The sequence below is a fragment of the Mustela nigripes genome, chromosome 17 (assembly GCF_022355385.1).
Source record: "Mustela nigripes isolate SB6536 chromosome 17, MUSNIG.SB6536, whole genome shotgun sequence".
In the NCBI taxonomy this organism is placed as follows: Eukaryota; Metazoa; Chordata; class Mammalia; order Carnivora; family Mustelidae; genus Mustela; species Mustela nigripes.
This window is the reverse complement of record NC_081573.1, coordinates 25,534,257-25,553,974: the sequence shown is the minus strand read 5'-3', so window position 1 is coordinate 25,553,974 and position 19,718 is coordinate 25,534,257. Positions and strand designations below refer to the sequence as shown.

At 45.1% G+C, this 19,718-nt stretch overlaps 1 protein-coding gene across 2 annotated transcripts in view; it reads left to right on the top strand.

Moving 5' to 3' along the window:
• ABCC12 (ATP binding cassette subfamily C member 12) overlaps window positions 1-19,718 on the top strand; it is a 64,797-nt gene that overhangs the window by 17,962 nt on the left and 27,117 nt on the right. The window contains exons 10-16 of one of the 2 annotated variants that reach the window (XM_059383869.1): window positions 2,473-2,544; window positions 5,082-5,206; window positions 12,781-12,853; window positions 14,497-14,700; window positions 18,322-18,456; window positions 18,558-18,633; window positions 18,719-18,790. In XM_059383869.1, the coding sequence (XP_059239852.1) occupies window positions 2,473-2,544; window positions 5,082-5,206; window positions 12,781-12,853; window positions 14,497-14,700; window positions 18,322-18,456; window positions 18,558-18,633; window positions 18,719-18,790 (757 nt within the window). Of the gene's footprint in view, window positions 1-2,472; window positions 2,545-5,081; window positions 5,207-12,780; window positions 12,854-14,496; window positions 14,701-18,321; window positions 18,457-18,557; window positions 18,640-18,715; window positions 18,791-19,718 lie in introns of both variants that reach the window. The other variant, XM_059383870.1, reaches the window with a different exon arrangement.

The window sequence follows — 19,718 nt, the reverse complement described above, 5'->3', positions numbered from 1 at the left end:
TGCTGGGTACAAACCATTTTGCTTTCTCATTCCCTTCCCCTGCCTGTGATGTGCAGCACCTGGATTGCTCTAACCATGCCTTTAGAGTTGCTCCAGAGAGGCCTCAGTGAAGTATTCTTGTGTTTTAAAGAAGCTGCCTTTTACCCTCCTCATTGCTTTCTTCCTTCTCATTATGTTGGTGACTCTTGGGCTTGTGCATCAAGGACAGGGTCAATGTTTTCTGAAACAAGGGGGCAACACAGCATCGTGTGGATTAAGGGTATGCCTCTGGAACCTGGTGTACGTGTGTTCCAGTTCCAGCCACTTGTAGCTGTGTGACTTTGTATATACCACATAACCTCTTAGAACCTCTCCTCCTTTACCTGCTCAATGGACATTTTAATAATAATAGCACTTTATAGGCTGGGTGTGAGAATTGAGAGATATCATACAAAAACACTAAGCCAACTGATGTTAGCTGTTGTTGCCTTTTTCCTCTCACAACCAAGTCCTTCTTAAGAGCAGCCCTTAAATATCTTAAATTCAGAGCATCCATATTTTCCCAAATTTAGTTCCAGGATTCCATTGGGCTATAGTCTCCTTGATGTCAGGCATGTATCTGTCTCATTCACAGCTGTGACCTGGCACCAAAGCAGGTGCCTGGCACAGTATAGGTTCCCAAGACTCTCTTCGGAATGAACAAATGAATAATTGGAAATCCTGGGGGTGCAGGCCACGTGGATTTTCTCCTGAAGACAAGGATGACTCTGGAAGGCTCAGACCTGGACCCAGAGAGTGGACAGAACTCGAAAGAGAGCCAAATGCCTAGAAGCTGAATCCATCCTTGTGGTCTCTTTGTCCCAAAGTCTTTGAAGAGTCCCAGTTCTTTGAAGTCCTTCTAATGGGATTAAAATGGATGAGCTTCGCTGAGTTGAAGCTTCAGTGACAGTGTGAACTCCATAAGGCAGGGATCCCATCTGCCTAGATTACTGCCTAGCATGATGCCTGGTGTTCCATAAAGACTTGTCAAAGAAATTCATGATGACAAGAAGCAGTCTTCACGTGCTGGGGGTGGCAGGCAGGACTCTTCTGGTCTATCTCAGATGGGAAAGGAGAAATATTTAGCTTTACCATCTTTTCTCTAAGGGGTCACTGAAAGAAGGTCTTAATGAGAATGCTCTTAGATGTTCCAACGGCAGCATTACAATATTCACTTGAATACAAGAGTGGGCACATGTCAGCCTAAAAGTCTCTGTATGGACTCTCACTCTGCCTGCAGTAGTTTCCTCCCAGATATTATATGGTTCACTCCTTCACCTCCTTCATGTCTTACTCAAATGGCACCTGTAGCAGACACTACCGGTGACCCATCCATGTGCCCTGGCCATCTTCCAACTGCTGGATCTGTATCTGTGCCCTAGGGCCCTCCCCACCACCCACAAAGCAACAGGACATCCACAGCCAAGGGAGCCATTCTCCAACACTCCCTCAGCCGCTGGGGGTAGAGAACCACCCTCAGTTTCCCAGGATTTCCCAGCAAGATTGAACTTCACTTGCCTCCCACGGGTGCTGACATAATAGTACACCCTTGATGGGCCACCTTCCCCTTCCCGTGGTACCTCCCAAACAAACTACCTTCACTCAAATCTTTTGATTCAGGGCCCATTTCTGGTAGAGCTCAAGCTAAGACATTTACTTTTTCAGTAAGGTTCCCTCCACCCTCATCTCCTCCGTATCTCCTCCCTGCTTCATGTGTTTCCATGGCCTGTCCCTAACATACTTCATACTCTACTTACTTATTGACTTTTGGTCCACCCAACTAAAACACAAGCTCCTTGAGGGCAGAGCCAAACTATTGTCTGTCATCTTCATTCCTGTATTGTGCTATTGCTAGTGTCCAGAACAGCACCTGGCACACAGCAGTCTCTTACAATGATTTGTGGTTGAATTAATAGATTAGTAGCTGTAGAATAACCCATTAACCCAATGTATTGGAATAGCATAACTGCTCAGTAATTTCAGATTATGCTTCGGTATGGTGGAAGGATACTTAAAAAATGACTTTTGAAAAACACTTGGCTCTCTGTATTTCAAAGGCTACCGTTGTCCCCCTGGGTTGTGCAGCCTTTAACTTCTATTAGATTTGCTTTCCTGGAGTGTGGTCAAGGGACAGTCCTCACGTCCAGGGCCTGTGTGTCCCAGACCAGCACAAGGCTGTTTCGCATCAGTGCTTGTACATGATTTCTGGAATTCCTCTGGGCACTCCGCTGTGTTGTGCCAAGGAAAGCACTTAATTAAGACTTAGGTTCCTGCCTCCTCCCAGGCCGCATATCAGGTTTGGGGTGTGAGACTGTATCTGCCATCTCTTAGAGCCGGCAGTGACCCCTTGCTTACCACCTGGCCTGGCTAGCACAGTTTGGGGGCAATACCTTTGGCCCAAGACCCTTTAAGAACTGGTGGAATGACTGTGTCTTTTTTCTGTTTCTCTGGTAGGGGAAGGTTTTGGGAATATGTGGGAATGTTGGAAGTGGAAAGAGCTCTCTCATTGCAGCTCTCCTAGGACAGGTAAGCTGTGAAGTTGGAGCACTGACATGAGTCAAATCGTCCCTTGCCTGCCCTGCCTGGGGCCCTTCAAGAACAGTGGACCCAGTGCCTGGGCTCAGCTGCACTGATGCTGTGCACACAGTTAACAGAGATTTCCAGGAAGTTAATGTGCTCAGTAGCTCCATGCCCCTTGTCCACGTGATACTGAGCTTTTCATACACTCTTGGGTTTGCCTCCCAAGGACATGTGTTCAACAATGACTGTTTCCTTGCCTAGAGTGCCATCTTTGTGAAAGGAAGAGACAAGTCATTAAGGACATGGTGTTTCCCATGACTTGAGACATTCTGATTAGAAAGGCCAGCAAGGTGGCTTTGCAGGGAGGGAGTGAGGCACCTGTGACTCACCATGACTCTAGATTATTTTTCCCCTTGTCTTTCTCCTTACCTCTAGTGTCTGCCCAGTGCACTGTCTTAGTCAGGCCTTCTTTGATGGAGTGGCTGAATGCATGCATCAACTAAAGCAGCAATGTGCCCTCAGCTTCTCTGCAGACCTCCTGGTAGGAAGAAGGAAGAGTGCAGGGTTCTTGTCCTCTGCTATTTCTAGCTGTGTGACCCCAGTGAAATGGCCAAGCCATTTATTGTATTCATAGGGCTCTAAATTGATACAGTTTCTCATCCCAAATGAATGAATATTAAGTCCTCTTTCTCCCCATTCTGCTGTCCCTAAAGAGAAGTTTGGATGCCTGTAGTAGGGAGAGGAGACACCTCTGAAAAAACAAGGATACTAGGTTCAGAAGAACCCACTAGACCAGTGACTTCTTTTGGCCTCAGTTAACTCATTGCTAGAAAGAGCAACAACTCCTTCCCTGTCTGAAGGAAAATGTGGGGGCAGAATACAGTGAGTTCCTAAGGTCCCTTATGCTCTAGAATTCTCTGTGTGCATCTCTGTCATAACCCTAGAGTCAGCAGGTGTGTTCCAGGTGACCCATCCCAATTCTCTACTTAATAACAGGAATCTCTCCACAGCATCCACTAAGAAATGAGCCAGCTTCTGCTTGGATATCTTCGGCAATGGGGAGTTCATTATTTCATAGCCAGTTCCCTCTGGAGAGTTTTGATACATATGGAAGTGAAGTTTGCCTCCTTTTAACTTCTGCCCTTTGGTCTGCTCCTTTGGAATCTCTCAGAAAAAATAGAATCTATTTCCCATGTGACATTGGGAAGATCATATGCCTCACCATAGTCACTGGGATAGAGGCAGCAGGGTGACTTTTGAGTGGGCTGCCTGTGTTTACCACCTGTCTCAGCCCCATGCTCACTGTTTAACCTTGGATAAGTAACTAAGTCTCTCTGAACCCTGGTGTCTTCATCTGTAAAATGGTGGTTAGGAGGGTCATGGTGAAGGTTACACAAGATAATGTATCTAATAGTTATAGGGTAATTCCCAGGGCCAGTCATGGTGATTGGCATAGCCCCTATTTGAATATTTTGCTATTCTTTTTTTTTAAAAGATTTTATTTATTCATTTATTGGAGAGAGAGAGAGCACAAGCAAGCAGAGAGAGAGAGAAGAGGAAGCAGGCTCCCCGCTGAGCAGAGAGCCCGATGCGGGGCTCGATCCCAGGACCCTGAGATCATGACCTGAGCCGAAGGCAGAGGCTTTAACCCACTGAGCCACCCAGGCGCCCCTATTCATTTTGCTTTTCTGATTACCATTCTTGTCATTATCATTTTCTCCAAGTCTAGTGTTCTCTGTCCCTTGGACCATTCTTGAGGTGAAATGGCATCACGTCCCTTGACCTTGGCTATCTTTCTTCATATCCACGACACATTGCCGCTGCTCATCCTCCCTGAGCACCACAAATCCCGTCCCCTGACAACTTTGAACAGGGCATCATCACTAGTGTCCACTGTTACCTGTTAGATACCCACCACGCGGGATCATCCTAAGTGAACTTAATGTACTCAGGGTCACACACTAGAGCTCATGCAAGTTTCTAACTGGATTGCTCGATGTGCCCCATGAAACTGGATTTTCCACTCCCCTTGAAGAATGGGATGTTCTGGCTGCGCCGAGCCTGCATCCTTGTACCAGGCCCCACACCCATTGTGCCACTGAGTTGAGGCTGCTTTCTTGAGACAGGGCATGCCAGGACCACCATCCACAGCCATACAGGCTGTATATCCGGCCCCTGGGGCCTGGATGAGGAGGGTAGAATCCAGCTGGTGCACCTGGAGGAAAAGGAGCCCTTGTGATGGGTCCTCTCAGAGGGCATTTTGTTCTGGTGGTACAGATTTGCCATGTGGTCTCTCCAGCCTGCCGTAGAGCTCACCAATGCCTCTTCTGTGACGTTTCTGCCTGGCTGCTCATAGATTTTTGACCTTTGTGACCATCAGACTACCGTTGTGCTGTGCAGTGTGGGTCAAGACATCTTGTTGACCCTCTTGCACCATCATAGCTAGTTTTCATGGAATAAGTGGGTGGCAAGGGTGCAGTGGGCCCCGAAAGAGAGGTCTGTGGGGTTTTAGCTTCTGAAGGTCTTCCGATATTTTGCTCCAGATGCAGTTACAGCAAGGGATCGTGGCAGTCAATGGGACTGTGGCCTATGTTTCCCAGCAAGCCTGGATCTTTCATGGAAATGTGAGAGAAAACATACTCTTTGGAGAAAAGTATGATCACCAAAGGTAATATTAACTTTGAAATGAGGAGGCGCTTTAGTATTTGATAGCTTCTGCTCTAGATGCTGATGCCATTCGTAATGCTTGATGAGCGGGTTTCTTTAATGAATTCTGATTAAACATTTGTCAGATCCAAATGGGTGTTGGTTTTTCTCTTCCTGACCCGAGAGTTCAGGAGAGGCGCCTTCTGCAGACCTGTGATCACACTCTAAGAAATGGGTGGAATTGGCACTTCATTCCCAGTGCAGAGTAGCATATGTTCTGAGGTTCTCTGTAACAGTGCATATGTTGTCTGACTGGAGAAAGATATATCTGGCAATTTTGCTTTAGGCCAAGTAATCAAAACTGCTTGAAATCATGAGCAGCAGGTATGCAAACTAATCAGCCCTGACATTATTAATTGACATCAGATCTATAAGGACATATTCTCATTAATATACTCAAAATGATCTAATGGAAGAAAAACAAAGTTTAAGTCATAATTTTTGGATATACTTTGGATCATTATTTTAAGCACTGGAAAGTAATAGCTTTCTATGATTCTTCTCTGGATTTGGTATGCTGCCATGTAACTTCTCTCATTAGAGTTCTATAAACATCTATTTAGGGAGATCCTAGCATCATATCCCCATTTTATAGATAAAAAGGCTGAAGCTCAGAAGGGGAATTGACTTGCCCAAGGTCAAGGCTATTAAATGGCAAGGGTTGAGTCTTGAATGCCAGGCAAGCATCATTTGTTCTCACTGGAGCTTCCCAACATTGGGTCCCCCCAAGCATCTCTAAGCTCCCTGATGCTGAAGTAAGGACCAGTGGAATTGCTGCTTGTTTGTTTGTGTTTGTTTGTTTTAATTTGGCTGCCAGATCTCCAGTGATGATCTGGACTTTAGTATTTTATTGTCTGAACCCACAAACTGTCCTTGCTGGCTGACATTGGCCAGCATGTGTATCCCCAGCAAGGGGTCTATTACTTTCCCCACTGCTCTTCCCTGACCATGGCATCCTGTTGCTAGGAGGCTCAAGAGCAGCAGGAAGGTCTCATCAGTGCAGGAGTCCTTGGCACCAGCTGAACTGCTCTGCTCAATATTTCCTGGCCTCCTCCCCACCCCACCTGGAATGGTTTCTCTTTCTGTAGTAGCCAGCTAGGAAAAAGGATTCCTACCTTCATCAGGCAGAATGTCAGGGCAAATATTTACCAAATACTTGGAATTTGCAGGGCCATGCAAGATGAGGGGAGAAGGAGGGGTGGTTTAGATGTGTCTTTGCCCCTGAGGTGTTCAAGTCTGGGGAAGGAGCTATAAGTGATATACAGAAGTAACAGTGTACCAAGAAGGAACGTGCCAAGTTCCAGGAGGCCCTGTTAGATTATTCAGAGGCAGAGAGATCACGAGAGGGAAGAGAGGTGTGTTGCTTGAATTGGGCCTGGCAGGGTGGATGCAGGCCCCCTTTGTGTGTGGCATCTCTAGGGTGACCATGGTGGCTCTCAGGCCATAGGAAGCAAGAGAGTAGGAGGTAACTTAAGATGGCAGGGGTAGAAGTGGCGAAGGGATGAAGATGTGCTGAACCCTCTGCATGTCATAGTTAAGGACTGACAAAGGTAATGATGTTAATAATAACCACCACTGATGGAGAACTTGAAGTGCACCAGGAATTGTGCAGTTGGCTTCAGATATGTGTTCTGGTTTTCTTTTCACAACCCAATGAGCGTCATGAGTCCAATTTATAGAGCGGAGGGTGAGGATCAGGGAGGTACATTCACTCGTCCAAGCGTTACCCAGCTGGATTCAAACCAGATTGTTCTGATTCCAAAGCCCTTGGTCTTTTATTTTTTTAATTTTTATTTATTTTTTGTCTGAGTATAGTCAACACACACTGTTACATTAGTTTCAGGTGTATGACATAGCGATTCAACTTCTCTATATGTTATGGTATGCTCACCCCAAGTGTACCTACCACCACCAGTTACCATACAACTCTATGACGATGTCATTGACTAGAAACCCTGTGTTGCACCTTTCATCCCCATGACTTAATCGTTCTGTAACCGGAAGCCTGTACCTCCCACCACCCCCTTTCACCCATTTTGCCCGTTTCCTTCCCCCACCTGCAACCACCAATTTATTCTCCGTATTTATGGGTCTGACTCTTTTGGTTTGTTTATTCATTAGTTTTTTCAAATTGCATATATGAGTAAAACCATATGGTGTTTGTCTTTCTCAGTCTGACTTAGATCACTTAGTATAATCTCCTCTAGGCCCATCCATGTTGTTGGAAATGGCACGATCCCATCTTTTTAAGGTTATGTAATATTCTATCACATCACACACACACACACGTGTGTGTGTACACACACATACACACACACACAATCATATATTCCTTATTCATCCATCTATCAGTGGACACTTAGGTTGCTTCTATATCTTAGCTATTGTATAGGACGCTGCAATAAATATAGGTGTGCATATATCTTTTGCAATTAGTGTCTGTGTTTTCTAAGGGTAAATACCCCATATTGGGATCACTGGATCATATGGTATTTCCATTTTCAATTTTTGAGGAAAAGCTATACCATTTTCCCGAGTGGCTGCACCGATTTGCGTTCCCACCAACAGCGTATGAGGGTTCCTTTTTCTTCACATCCTCTCCAACCCTTATTATTTCTTGCCTTTTTGATTTTAGCCATTCTGATAGGTATGAGGTGATATCTCATTGTGGCTTTAATATGGCTGATGATTAATGATAATGAATGTCTTTTTAAGTGTCTGTTGTCCATCTGTATGTCTTTTTTTTTTTAGAAAGATGTCTATTCAGGTCCCCTGCCTATTTTGTAATCACATTGATTTTTAGTATTGAATTATAGAAGTGCTTTATAACATTTTGGATATGAACCCTTTATCAGATATATGATTTGCAAATATCTTTTCCCACTCTGTAGGTTGCCTTTTTGTTTTGTTGATGGCTTCCTTTGCTGTGCAAAGGTTGTTTGTTTGTTAGTGGGTCCAAATTCACAGCCCTGAGATCAAGACCTGAGAGAGATAAAGGATTGGATGCTTGACTGACTGAGCCATCCAGGCACCCCCCAAATTTTTTATTTTGATGGAGTCCCATTAATTTATTGTTGCTTTTGTTTCTCTTGCCTTAGGAGACATACTGCCAATATCAGAGAAATTACTACCCGTGTTCTCTTCTAGGATTTTTATAGCCTTAGGTCTTACATTTAGGTCTATGCTATTTGGAGTTTATTTTTGTGTATGGTGCTATAACCTGGCCCAGTTTCATTCTTTGCACTTAGCTGTCCAGTTTTCTCAATACTGTTTTTTAAAAAAAGATTTTATTTATTTATTTGAGAGAGTGAGGGGGGAGGAGAGAGAAAGCATGAGCAGGCTGAGGAGCAGAGGGAGAAGCAGACTTCCAGCTCAACAGGGAGCCTGATGCAGAGCTCCATCCTGGGGCTCTGGGATCATGACCTGAGCTGAAGGCAGATGCTTAACTGATTGAGTCACCCAGGAGCCCTTCAGCACTATTTGCTGAAGAGACTGTCTTTTCCCATTATATATTCTTGCCTCCTTTGTCATAGATTAATTGACCCTTTAAGTATGGGTTTATTTCTGAGTGTTCTGTTTTGTTCTTTTGATCTATGTGTCTATTTTTGGGCCAGTACCAAGCTGTTTTGAATACTATAACTTTGTAGTATATCTTAAAATCTGGAATTGTGATACCTCCAGCTTTGTTTTTCTTTCTCAGGGTTGTTTGGGCTACTCGGGGTCTTCTGTATACAAAGACACAAATTTTAGTATCATTTGTTCTAGTTCTGTGAAAAATGGTTTGGTATTTTTGATAGTGATCACATTAAATCTATAGATTGCTTTGGATAGTGGGGACATTTTTAACTCTTCCAATTCATGAGCACTGTATATATTTCCATTTATTTGTGTCATTTTCAGTTTCTTTCATCAGTGTTTTATAGTTTTCAGAACACAGAACTTTCATCTCCTTGGTTAAGTTTATTCTAAGGTATTTTATTATTTTTTTGGTGCCATTGTAGATAGAATTGTTTTCTTAATTTCTCTTTCTGCTAATTTCTTATGAATGTGTAGAAATGCTATCAATTTCTGGGTATTAATTTTGTATCCTGCAATTTCACAGAACTCATTTGTTACTTCTAGTAGTTTTTTGATGGGGTTTTTAGGATTTTCTATGTATAGTATCATGTCATCTACAAATAGTGACAGTTTAACTTCTTTGTCAATATGAATGCCTCATTTATTTTCTTGTCTGATTGTTGTGGCTAGAACTTCCGGTATTATGTTAAATGAAAGTGGCAAAAGTGGATGTCCTTGTCTCATTCCTGGTCTTAGAGGAAAACCTTTCAGTTTTTCACCATAAAGTATGATATTAGGTCACAGGTAGCTGGAGAGGCAGGCAGAGAGAGAGGAAGGAAAACAGGCTCCCTGCTGAGCAGAGAGCTGGACATGGGGCTCGATCCCAGGACCCTGAGATCATGACCCGAGCCGAAAGCAGAGGCTTTAACCCACTGAGACACCCAGGCACCCCACTCTCATATGGCTTGTATTATGTTGAAGTGCATTTCCTCTAAACCTAGTTTGTGGGGAGTTTTTATTTGACTGAGTGTTGAATTTTGTCAAATACTTTTTCTGGATCTATTGATCATCATATGATTTTCAGTTTTCATTTTGTTGATGTGATGTACCATGTTGACTGATTTACAAATACTAAACCATTCTTGCACTCCCAGAATAAATCCCACTTGATAATGGTGAATGATCCTTTTAATGAACCGTTAAATGGGGTTTGCTAATATTCTGAGCATTTGGGATCTGTGTTCATCAGGGATATTGGCCTATAGTTTTCTTTTCTTTTTTGGTGTCTTTGCCTGGTTTTGGTATCAGGGTACTGCTGGCTTCATAGAATGTATCTGGAAGCCTTCCTTCCTCTTCTATTTTTTGAAATAGTTTGAGGATAGGTATTAACTCTTCTTAAATGTTTGGCAGAATTCACCCGTGAATCCATCTGGTCCTGAACTTTTATTTTTTAGTAGGTTACTACCATTATTATTATCATTATTACTATTATTATTATTACTGGTTTAATTTTTTTATAGTAATTGGTATGTCAAAATTTTCTTTTTCTCCTTGATTTAGTCTTAGAAGATTATATGTTCCTAGAAATGTATTCATTTCTTCTAGGTTATCCAGTTTGTTGGCATGATTTTTCATAGTATTCTCTTATAATATCTTGTATTTCTGTGGTGTCAGTTGTTACTTCTCTTTCACTTCTGATTTTATTTTTGGGGTCCTTTCTTTTTCTTTGTGAATCTGGCTATTTATCAATTTTATATATCTTTTAAAAGAACCCACTTGTGGTTTCATTGATTTTTTTTTTTCTGATTTGTTTTCATCTCTATGTCATTTATTTCTGCTCTAATCTTTATTATATTTTCCTTCTACTCATCTTGGGCTTTGTTCTTTTTCTAGTTACTTTGAAGTGTAAGGTTAGATTGTTTATTTCAGCTTTTTCTTCTTTCTTTAAACTACTTTTGCTGTGTCCCAGAGATTCTGAACCTTGGTGTTTTCATTTTCATTTGTCTCCATGTATTTTTTTTTTAATTTCTTCTTTGATTGGTTGTTAAGTATCATGCTGTTTAGACTCCATGTGTTTGTGTTTTTCCCACTTTTTTTCCTTGTGATTGATCTCTAGTTGTATTACTGTTGTGATCAGAAAAAATGCATTCTATAATTTTGTTCTTCTTAAATTTATTGAGGATTGCTTTGTGGCCTAACATGTGACATATTCTGGAGAATGTTTCGTGTGCACTTGAAAAGAATGTGTATTTTCTTGTTTTTCTATGGAATGTTCTTTATATATCTGTCTATCCAATCAGATGCATCATTCAAAGACACTTTTCTTATTGATTTTCTGTCTAAATGATCTATCCGTTGATGTACATGGGCAGTTGAAGTCTTTTACCATTATTTAATACCATCAATTTCTCTCTTTACATTCATTAATATTTGCTCTATGTACTTAGGTGCTCCGATGTTGGGTGCATAGATACTTACAATTGCTTTATCCTCTAACTGGGTTGATATCTTTATCATTCTATAATGCCCTTCTTTGTCTCTTGTTATACAGTCTTTGCTTTAAAGTCTATTTTGTCTGATGTAAATATTGTTAACCTTCCCAAAGCCCCCATTCTTAACCACCATATATACCACTCCTGAAGTTGGTGTATGGGTGTGATGCTCCAGGATGTTAAGTGCTGCCAGGGGTCAGCATGCCATCTGAAGGGCAGCTACCTATGATCTGCCTGCTCACTCTCTTGTTGGTGCCCTTTGTTGGGGAAGTCTCAGTTGTGAGGCTTGTCCACTCTCATGCATTGAGAAGAGAGGATCCCAATGATGCTGATAATGCTGATGATATCAATCAGCTAATCAATCAATCAATTAATTACTCAGCTAATAAAGTGGAAGCAGGCAGCCTGTCAAGTGGGACAGAAACCTAGGGTCCAGTGATGGAAACTGACTGTGCCTTGCATAGGGCATGACCTTGAACTGATACCAGGAACATCAGGGAAATCAGAGCAGGAACTAACTTCTGAAGCAATGTGGTCCCCTGAGAAAGATTCTATCTATGGTGGAAGCCATCTGAATGGGAATGAGGTAGAGAGAAAGCCAAGGGAGGAGGGTGTGGAATTCTCCCATAGCTTGAGGCCTGAGCATTTTTGAGTTCATACCCACTAACTTATAGACTTTCTTGGATTCCTTGCTGTCAAAATTTTCATAGAGTGAGACTGGAGTCATGCCTGGTAGGTCATGGGTACCCCAGTTTTGTTGTCCTTTGCAGGATGAGGTGCTGATCCTGGCAGCATGGGTGCTGAGAGTTGGTTAGGGCCTTGCCCATTAGACTCCCTACAGACTGGCCCAGTGCTAGACAGTTGGCAATGCTAAGGGATAAAACCAAGAAGCTAGGAGATCCAAGGAACTGAGATCCTATTCCTTCCTGGATTCTCTTCCTCAGGCAGTATTCTCTATGCCCAGTGTACTCAGGTGTCTCAGGGGGAGAAAACCCTGCTCTCTCCAACCTGGTAGGAGTGACTGTTGGATAGAGGAGAATCCTGGAGCAGAGGTCAGAGTCATCATTGGTAATCATCCCAGCACCCTGCTGTTACCCTCTACCCACACACATTTCTCCATTTATGGTCTTGCATCTTCTGGGAAGCCTCCCACAGTGACCGCAGCTCATACTGGTCACTCCCTTCTTTGACTCCCAAGAGCAGTGCTAGCAGTTGGCATCTCCAGTCTTCCCTTCAGAGGTTTCATGTACATTGAATCATCTTCCTCTCAGGGCAGAAAACCTGTGAGGGAAGGAGCCATCCGTAAGTAAACTCTGCATCAGATGTGCGGGGAAGGCCTAGGGGTCAAGGAGAAGCTGCATTTAGACATCAAAGATGAAGCAACTGACCAACTCCTTGTCTTACTTCAATGATACATTTCCAGGCAATCCAGGGAAGCAATGGGATCTTTTGTCACCATGCTGAGTTATGTTATTTGTGTCCACAGGTATCAGCACACGGTTCGTGTCTGTGCCCTTCAGGAAGACCTGAGCAGCCTTCCTTATGGAGACCTGACTGAGGTGAGCAGAGCTAGGAGCTCAGCTGCACAGTAGCAACATGGCAGCTTGGCTGCCCAGGTTGAAAGGGCTGAGGCTGGCAGGCCCTGGTTCCATCCACATTTGGATGCTCTGAAGGACAGAAATGTCCCAGGAAGTGTGGGAAAAGCCAAGTTCTACCACCCTGAATTCCTCATCTGGGTTTATTCTTGGGGGAATATTAACAATGGTTATGGTACCAACTCTACCTGTGTTGGGTTCAGTGTGGTAACTCTTGGAGCCATTCCCAAACCACCTGTTAACTTAGAGAAGGTTTCTGGTTAAATCTGCTTCCATAGCTTATGGACTGGCTCTGTCTTCCAAAGACAGAGGTCCGGGGATGCTGCATTGTAACTGGTCTCTAGAGCTCTTTCTTGTCTTGTTTGCTCTGCCCTCCTAACACTGCTCTCAGCTGCTTGTCCAAAAACCTGCCTGGGTCCAGGGTTGAGCCTGCCAACTCAGGTGACTCAGGGAAGGAGGTCATCATGCCATCTTTCTGTTTGCCCATCCCAGTGTGCACTCTGTTGAGTCTTCGGTTTTGCCCAAAAGCAAAGTAGGAGACCAGAGAGCTAAAGACTCTTGAAGAAAGATGAGTTCAGAAAACATTGCCTTTCTCTGCTAGGGCCCTCAATGTGCCTGTGTCAAGGAATTGGATACCACAGCCATCATGGTCTGGCATTCAAGATCTCTCTTGCTGCAGCCCTGGCCCACCTCCCCAGGGTTTGCTTCTACTCATCCTTACTTGCCTAAGTGTACACTTGCCTTCCAACCTCCAGACCTCTGTTCTTGCCATTGTTACCACCTTTCAAGTTCAAACCACAAATCTACCCCCTTGAGGGAGACTTTCCTGAATCCCACAGTCTGCAGTGGTTTGCCCCAGAATACTTGGCTTATGCTTCTCAGTTTCTGCCAATATGTGAGCTCCCAGTAGTTAGGGAATTTTTTTTTTTTTTTTTTTTTTGTCCAGCTTCGTGTGTCCTTCCCCTGTGCTCACCCCCGTGCCTGGCTGAACATAATGGGGACCTACTTTGGGGTCAGTTGGACAGAAGAACCTAAAGTAGGCTATCTAGATTTTCATCCTTTCTACAAATGCTTACTGAGCACCTGCTCTGTGTCAGGTGTGATGCCAGGCCTTAGGGATAGAGTGTTAAATACAGTAGACATGCCTTCCATCTTTGTAGAGCTTAAAGGTCCTAATGGAGGTGAGGAGTTGGTACACAAGCAAGCAAATTGAGAGCCTCCTTGTCCATTTGCTCCTAGGCTCTGCTCCCTCCTGTTCACCTGTCCACTCTGCCAGAGCTTCTGCTCAACAATTCCCTCTGATGTTGGTGGTTAAGACATAGCCCTTCTCTATGGGATATGCACTAGAATGAGTCTGTTGTGAGACAGGTCCCCCTCACTCAACACTGGAGTTTTTCCCTAGTTGCCGTTGCCCACCAGGCTGCCTACAGAAGTGAGTCTTTCACTTCCCAGGGCATCTGGTAAGTCAGGGGGTCCCTGTAGGGGGTGGAGGAACTGGAATGTAGTAATGATCAGTTTGCAAAGGAGTCTTGAAGCTCTTGTTCCCTGAAGACTGCAGGGTGGAAATGGGGCCCAGTGATGGAGAGTAACATTGTTCCTGCCTACAGATTGGGGAGCGGGGCCTCAACCTCTCTGGGGGGCAGAGACAGAGGATCAGTCTGGCCCGCGCTGTCTACTCAAACCATGAAATCTACCTGCTGGATGACCCCCTGTCAGCAGTAGATGCCCACGTGGGGAAGCACGTTTTTGAAGAGTGCATTAAGAAGACACTCAAGGGGAAGACAATTGTCCTGGTGACCCACCAGCTGCAGGTAACTGGAACTGGCAGGGTTCATGAGGTCACAGGATGGGTGTGGTGTCTAATGCTCACAAGTCTCCTTTTCTGCCTAAACCTGTCCCATCCATGGCTGAGACAGGGTCAGGGTTGGAGGAAGCAAGATGTGTAGGTTACATTCATGATTCTCCCCAGCCATCCCAGCTTGCACAAAGCCCTGCCTGCTCCTCTCTGGGCATAGACTCTAAATTTGGGTTCAGTGGGGCCAAGACCTTTCTTCCACCAGAGGATAGACTCTCCAGAAGCAAATGATTCCTATCTATGGGGTGGACATGGGGCGCTTCCTCCAGCTCTGGACCACTGATGGTGGTGAGGTGGGAAGCCAGGTAGAAAAAATTCAGTCCCCACCCTTCCTTCAGCAAGTGCTAGATGGGCTCGAGGACAGAGTGCCTGGGAGGGAGATAAGGGGCTCTGATGCTCTTGGCATCACTCACCAAGGGGAAAAGGCTGGAGACCAGGGCTTTTAGGCTAAGGCAAGACTCTTTTCCTTTCTCAGAGCCACTCTCTTTGGCTTAGGAACATGAATATTACTGAGTAGTTACTAAGCTTGCACAGAGGGCTCAAGAATCAGGCAGGGTAGAGAGAGTGCTCACAGTGTCAGCTTCATCAAGAGCTCTGAACACCTGGTAGGAATACAAGGCTCCCCTGTACCCTGAGACAAACCAGATTTCCCCCTGCCTCCATCTCCCCTCTTCACAGTGAGTCTGTAGAGGTGTGGGGAATGTGTCCATGTATATGTGTATGTATATACATGTGTGCGTCTGCTGCTGAAGGAGGGAACCCATGGGACTGACCTGCCTTGAGAGGACTGTTGGAGCAGAAGTCCTGTCTTCTTTCTTCTCGTGCCACCTGTGGGGAAAATATTCAATAGGGGCATGGTCTGGGGGTAAGAGACAGACCTCATGGTCTTTGTGAGGGTAAGTCAACCTAGGGGAGGAGGCAAATGAGGTCACCATGGCTACAGGGTGCTCCAAGCAGCATTTCTAGGATCTTCTATCAGTGGCCAGAAGGGCCAGTTTGAAGAGGGGGACATTTCTTTTTTTTTTTTTTTTTTAAGATTTTATTTATTTATTTGACAGAAATCACAAGTAGATGGAGAGGCAGGCAGAGAGAGAGAGAGGGAACAGGCTCCCTGCTGAGCAGAGAGCCCGATGCGGGACTCAATCCCAGGACCCTGAGATCATGACCTGAGCCGAAGGCAGCGGCTTAACCCACTGAGCCACCCAGGCGCCCCGAGGGGGACATTTCTTAAAGACCCAGGAAAACCATTCCTTCCCATTACTGTAGTTCTGCCCCCAGCCTATGTCTCTTTGCTGAGGACTGGAGTTCTCAAAATAAACTCCAAGCATCTGAATTTTGGATTCCTGTTGAGTGGGCTCAGTCACCTCCAGGAAGCATCTAGTGGTATAAACAAATTGCTCTGCTGGCCAGGCATCAGAGTGGAGGAGAAGGTTGGATTTCTTCTGGACCCCCAGGAGGTCAGTGGGAATGGGCTCTTGCCCAGTCACAGTGCTAAGTGTTGTAAACACAGCTCCGCACTGTGAGGGTCCAAAGCCCTGGAGACCCCTTGCAGTGGAAAGGGCTGTCCTCCTGAGGGGTCCTGGGTATCTGGAGGGGGACTTCTGGCCCCTGATAACTGTGGGTCATAGCTGTCTTTGAAGGAATCTTTACTGGGGGAAATCATCACCTCAGCCCTGTCCAGTCTTTGAACCTTGATGACTAGCTCCATGACCTCAGGCAAGAACTATCTCTTCCCCAGGCCTGTCTCCTGGAAGAATCTACCTTTCACCAAGGTCATTTTTTTTTCTTTTTTTTTTTTTTTTTAATATTGAAAAATATAAGCAGCCACCAGATGGCACTGGAGTCTCAGTCCAGCTGTCTGTTGTTGGGGAGGAGGGGGTTCCAAGCCCTTGAACTGGAACCCCAGGGCTTTTCCAGAACATTGCTCTGTTGCTTTTACTTGTGGGCTCACAGCCAATCAGGATGCTTCCCAGCGCTTGGGCTGGACGATTGCTCTTCATTTACTTGAGGAAACAAATGAAATGAGGCCTGCAGTTGCCACTGAAAACCAACCTAGGGTCAGATTTTGTGTTTGCGAACAAAACTGCTCAAATCACACCAGATCTCACTGGCATGAACTGGGGAACTCACTAGCCAGAGGGCCTTCACCAGGAACTTCCCCACAGAGAAAGAAAAGGCTGTGAGGCTGTCACGTACCCCACACTGGTGCCTCAATCTCCCCATCTCGAGAATGGGCTGATCACAAAGCTGCCACTTCCTTTACTAGCTTGTGGGGCATTGACACATAAGAGACGAACAAGATCAGGTTTTGAAAAGTTAGAATAGGCTATGTAAAGGTGAGATGTTATTTTCCGGAAAAAGGTTCTCTCAGAAAGTGTCTCAACTGGACATGACAAGCCAGGCTGTTTCTGCTTAGCTGTCTGGGAAAGTGGACAAGGAGCTGAGTCATTAGTCTAAGGGAGGCGGAAAGGCTGGAGCTGCCCAAGCTGCCAGAACTGCTATCACCTGGCCTTTTGGGCACCACCCCCATTCCCCCAACATCCTGTCAGGAGTACAATGACCAAATGTAGCTGCTTCTCTCAAACTCTGAGTCAAGGGCCTCAAAAGTTAATTTGATTTTGGGTGGACCCTCAATATAGGGGAAGACCTCTGGGCTGTTTTGCAAGGGCTTCATTAGGCTGAGCTATCTTAAATCTCACTGCATTTTGTTCCTGTAGGAGGAGCTTCCTGCTCTTAGAGGGGTTGATCCTATGGAGAAAAATCTATCTCGTTCCAATTGAGAGGAAACCCCTATTAGCAGAACTCTTTGATCTCAGGAGTGATATGTAAATGAAGGGAGCTCCAATTAGAAAATCAGAAGTGCTTTGGGCAAAATGTGGGATGCCATATTAAATGAAGCTATATTTTTATCATAGAGATAAAGCTGATGTAAACTCCTCAGGCCTAGTGGGGGAGGGGTTTGTGATCAAGGGAGGAGTGGGGCCTCGTGGTGGGGGACTGCTCCATGTTCTGCTTCTGGACTAGGAGGGTGATGAGGTGGGCTTGTAACGTTCTAGCAAAGGAAGGCCATTGCTGAGGTCATATTTCCCCTCTCCACCAGATCTTGTCTTGCAGTAACTTGACAATTTCATATTCCAAATCTCACCTGCCCCCGATCAGATTTCTTGGCCCACTTAGGGAACAGTGTTTCACAGAGACAAACAGAGGGTCCCGTTGGACTCAACGACACCAGTAGGCACTAGATCAGTGTTTCTCAACTGGGGGTCATTTTGCCCTTTAGAGGGCATTTGTCAATATCTGGAGATGTTTTTGCTTATCACAGGTAGAGCAGGGGATTGCTACTGTCATCTAGTACGTAGAGGAAGGAGGAGACTGCTAACATCCCACAATGCACCGGACAGCCCACTGTCCCCGCCTCAACAACAAAGAACGATGTGGCCCTCAGTGCCCACAGGGCCAAGATTGAGAACCTCTGTACTAGAGGAGCTTGGGGTGCCACTGGACGGCAGTTTGGCATGGCTCACTTCTCTTACCAGGCAGAAGAAATTCACTGTAGACCGTTTTTGTATCTTTGCAGTTCTTAGAGTCTTGTGATGAAGTCATTCTGTTAGAAGACGGAGAGATTTGTGAAAAGGGAACCCACAAGGAGTTAATGGAGGAGAGAGGGTGCTATGCCAAACTGATTCACAATCTCCGAGGGTTGCAATTCAAGGTAACTCTGGGTGCAAAAGGTGGGGGTCCTTCCGTCTGGGTCTCTAGCCTGGGAGCAGGCCTGTCTTGTAGCTTTCCGAAGGACTGTCATTTTGTCTCCAGGATCCCGAGCACATCTACAATGCAGCCATGGTGGAAGCCCTTAAGGAGAGCCCCGCTGAGAGAGATGAAGATGCTGGTACAGTCCGAGTTCAAACCACACTCCTCTCTTAGTGCCCATGGCTCATGAGCAGACACAGATCTCTCTTTATTTCTCACCCTAGTTTTGGCTCCAAGAGATGGGAAAGATGAAGGAAGAGAACCTGAAACAGACTCAGAATTTTTAGACATAAAAGGTACTTGCTATTCGTTCCCTCAGTTACAATAGTCTTAAATATTTATGGAGCATTCTGGATAGAGAAATGGAGGCCCATTTTAAGTCCTTTGGGGGCAACTAGAATTAATACAACTTACTGTCATGTGAGCCCTGGGGTTTAACTGCCCGAGTCCAAGCTCTGGCTCAACCACTTTCTAGTTATATGAGTTGGCACAAGATACTAGGCTACTCTGAACCTTAGTTTCTTAATCCATAAAACGGGGAAGTAATAACCAACCTCATAGGCTCCCACAGGGATTACATGGGAAACTACACATAAAATGATTAGCCCAGTGTCTGACATAGAGTAACTCTCAACAGTAGTTATTATTGTTACTCGTTAGGTCAAAGCAGTGCACAGAGACTGGTTAGAGGCAAAGGCACACACAAGAGAGATGTGTCACACTCTTTATGGAGAGCATTGAGAAAGGAATGTGCAGCACTGAAGAGACTGGGTGGGAGAACTAAGCATTCTGCTATGTGCTGGTCCCCACAATCATCTGCAGAGACAAAAATATGAGATCTCAGGAGCTCATGGTCTGGTGGGCGACACAGGCAAGGCGGTAATCATGGGAAACTGGGATAAAGGTAATGGGTGTTGGAGTGGGCATAGCAAGTCAGGGAGGTCCTCGCAGAGCTGGCAAACTTGGGACTAGTCCTTCAAGGATATGTAGGAGTTTTCTGGGAGGCACTGTGGTAAGAAGGTGGGGCAGGGGGAGGATCTTGAGGTTGAGGGCAGGTCGGAATTCCAGGAAGGCAGAGAGAAGAGATAAATCTGGTGAGGGCCAACTTTGTCAAGCTCCCTCTTCTCCTCCCCACACATTGTTCCCTTCCACCCCTGTATACATTCAACATTTGTTGATCACGTACTCTATGCCCTTCTCTGGGGCTGGGCAACAAGAGGCCAG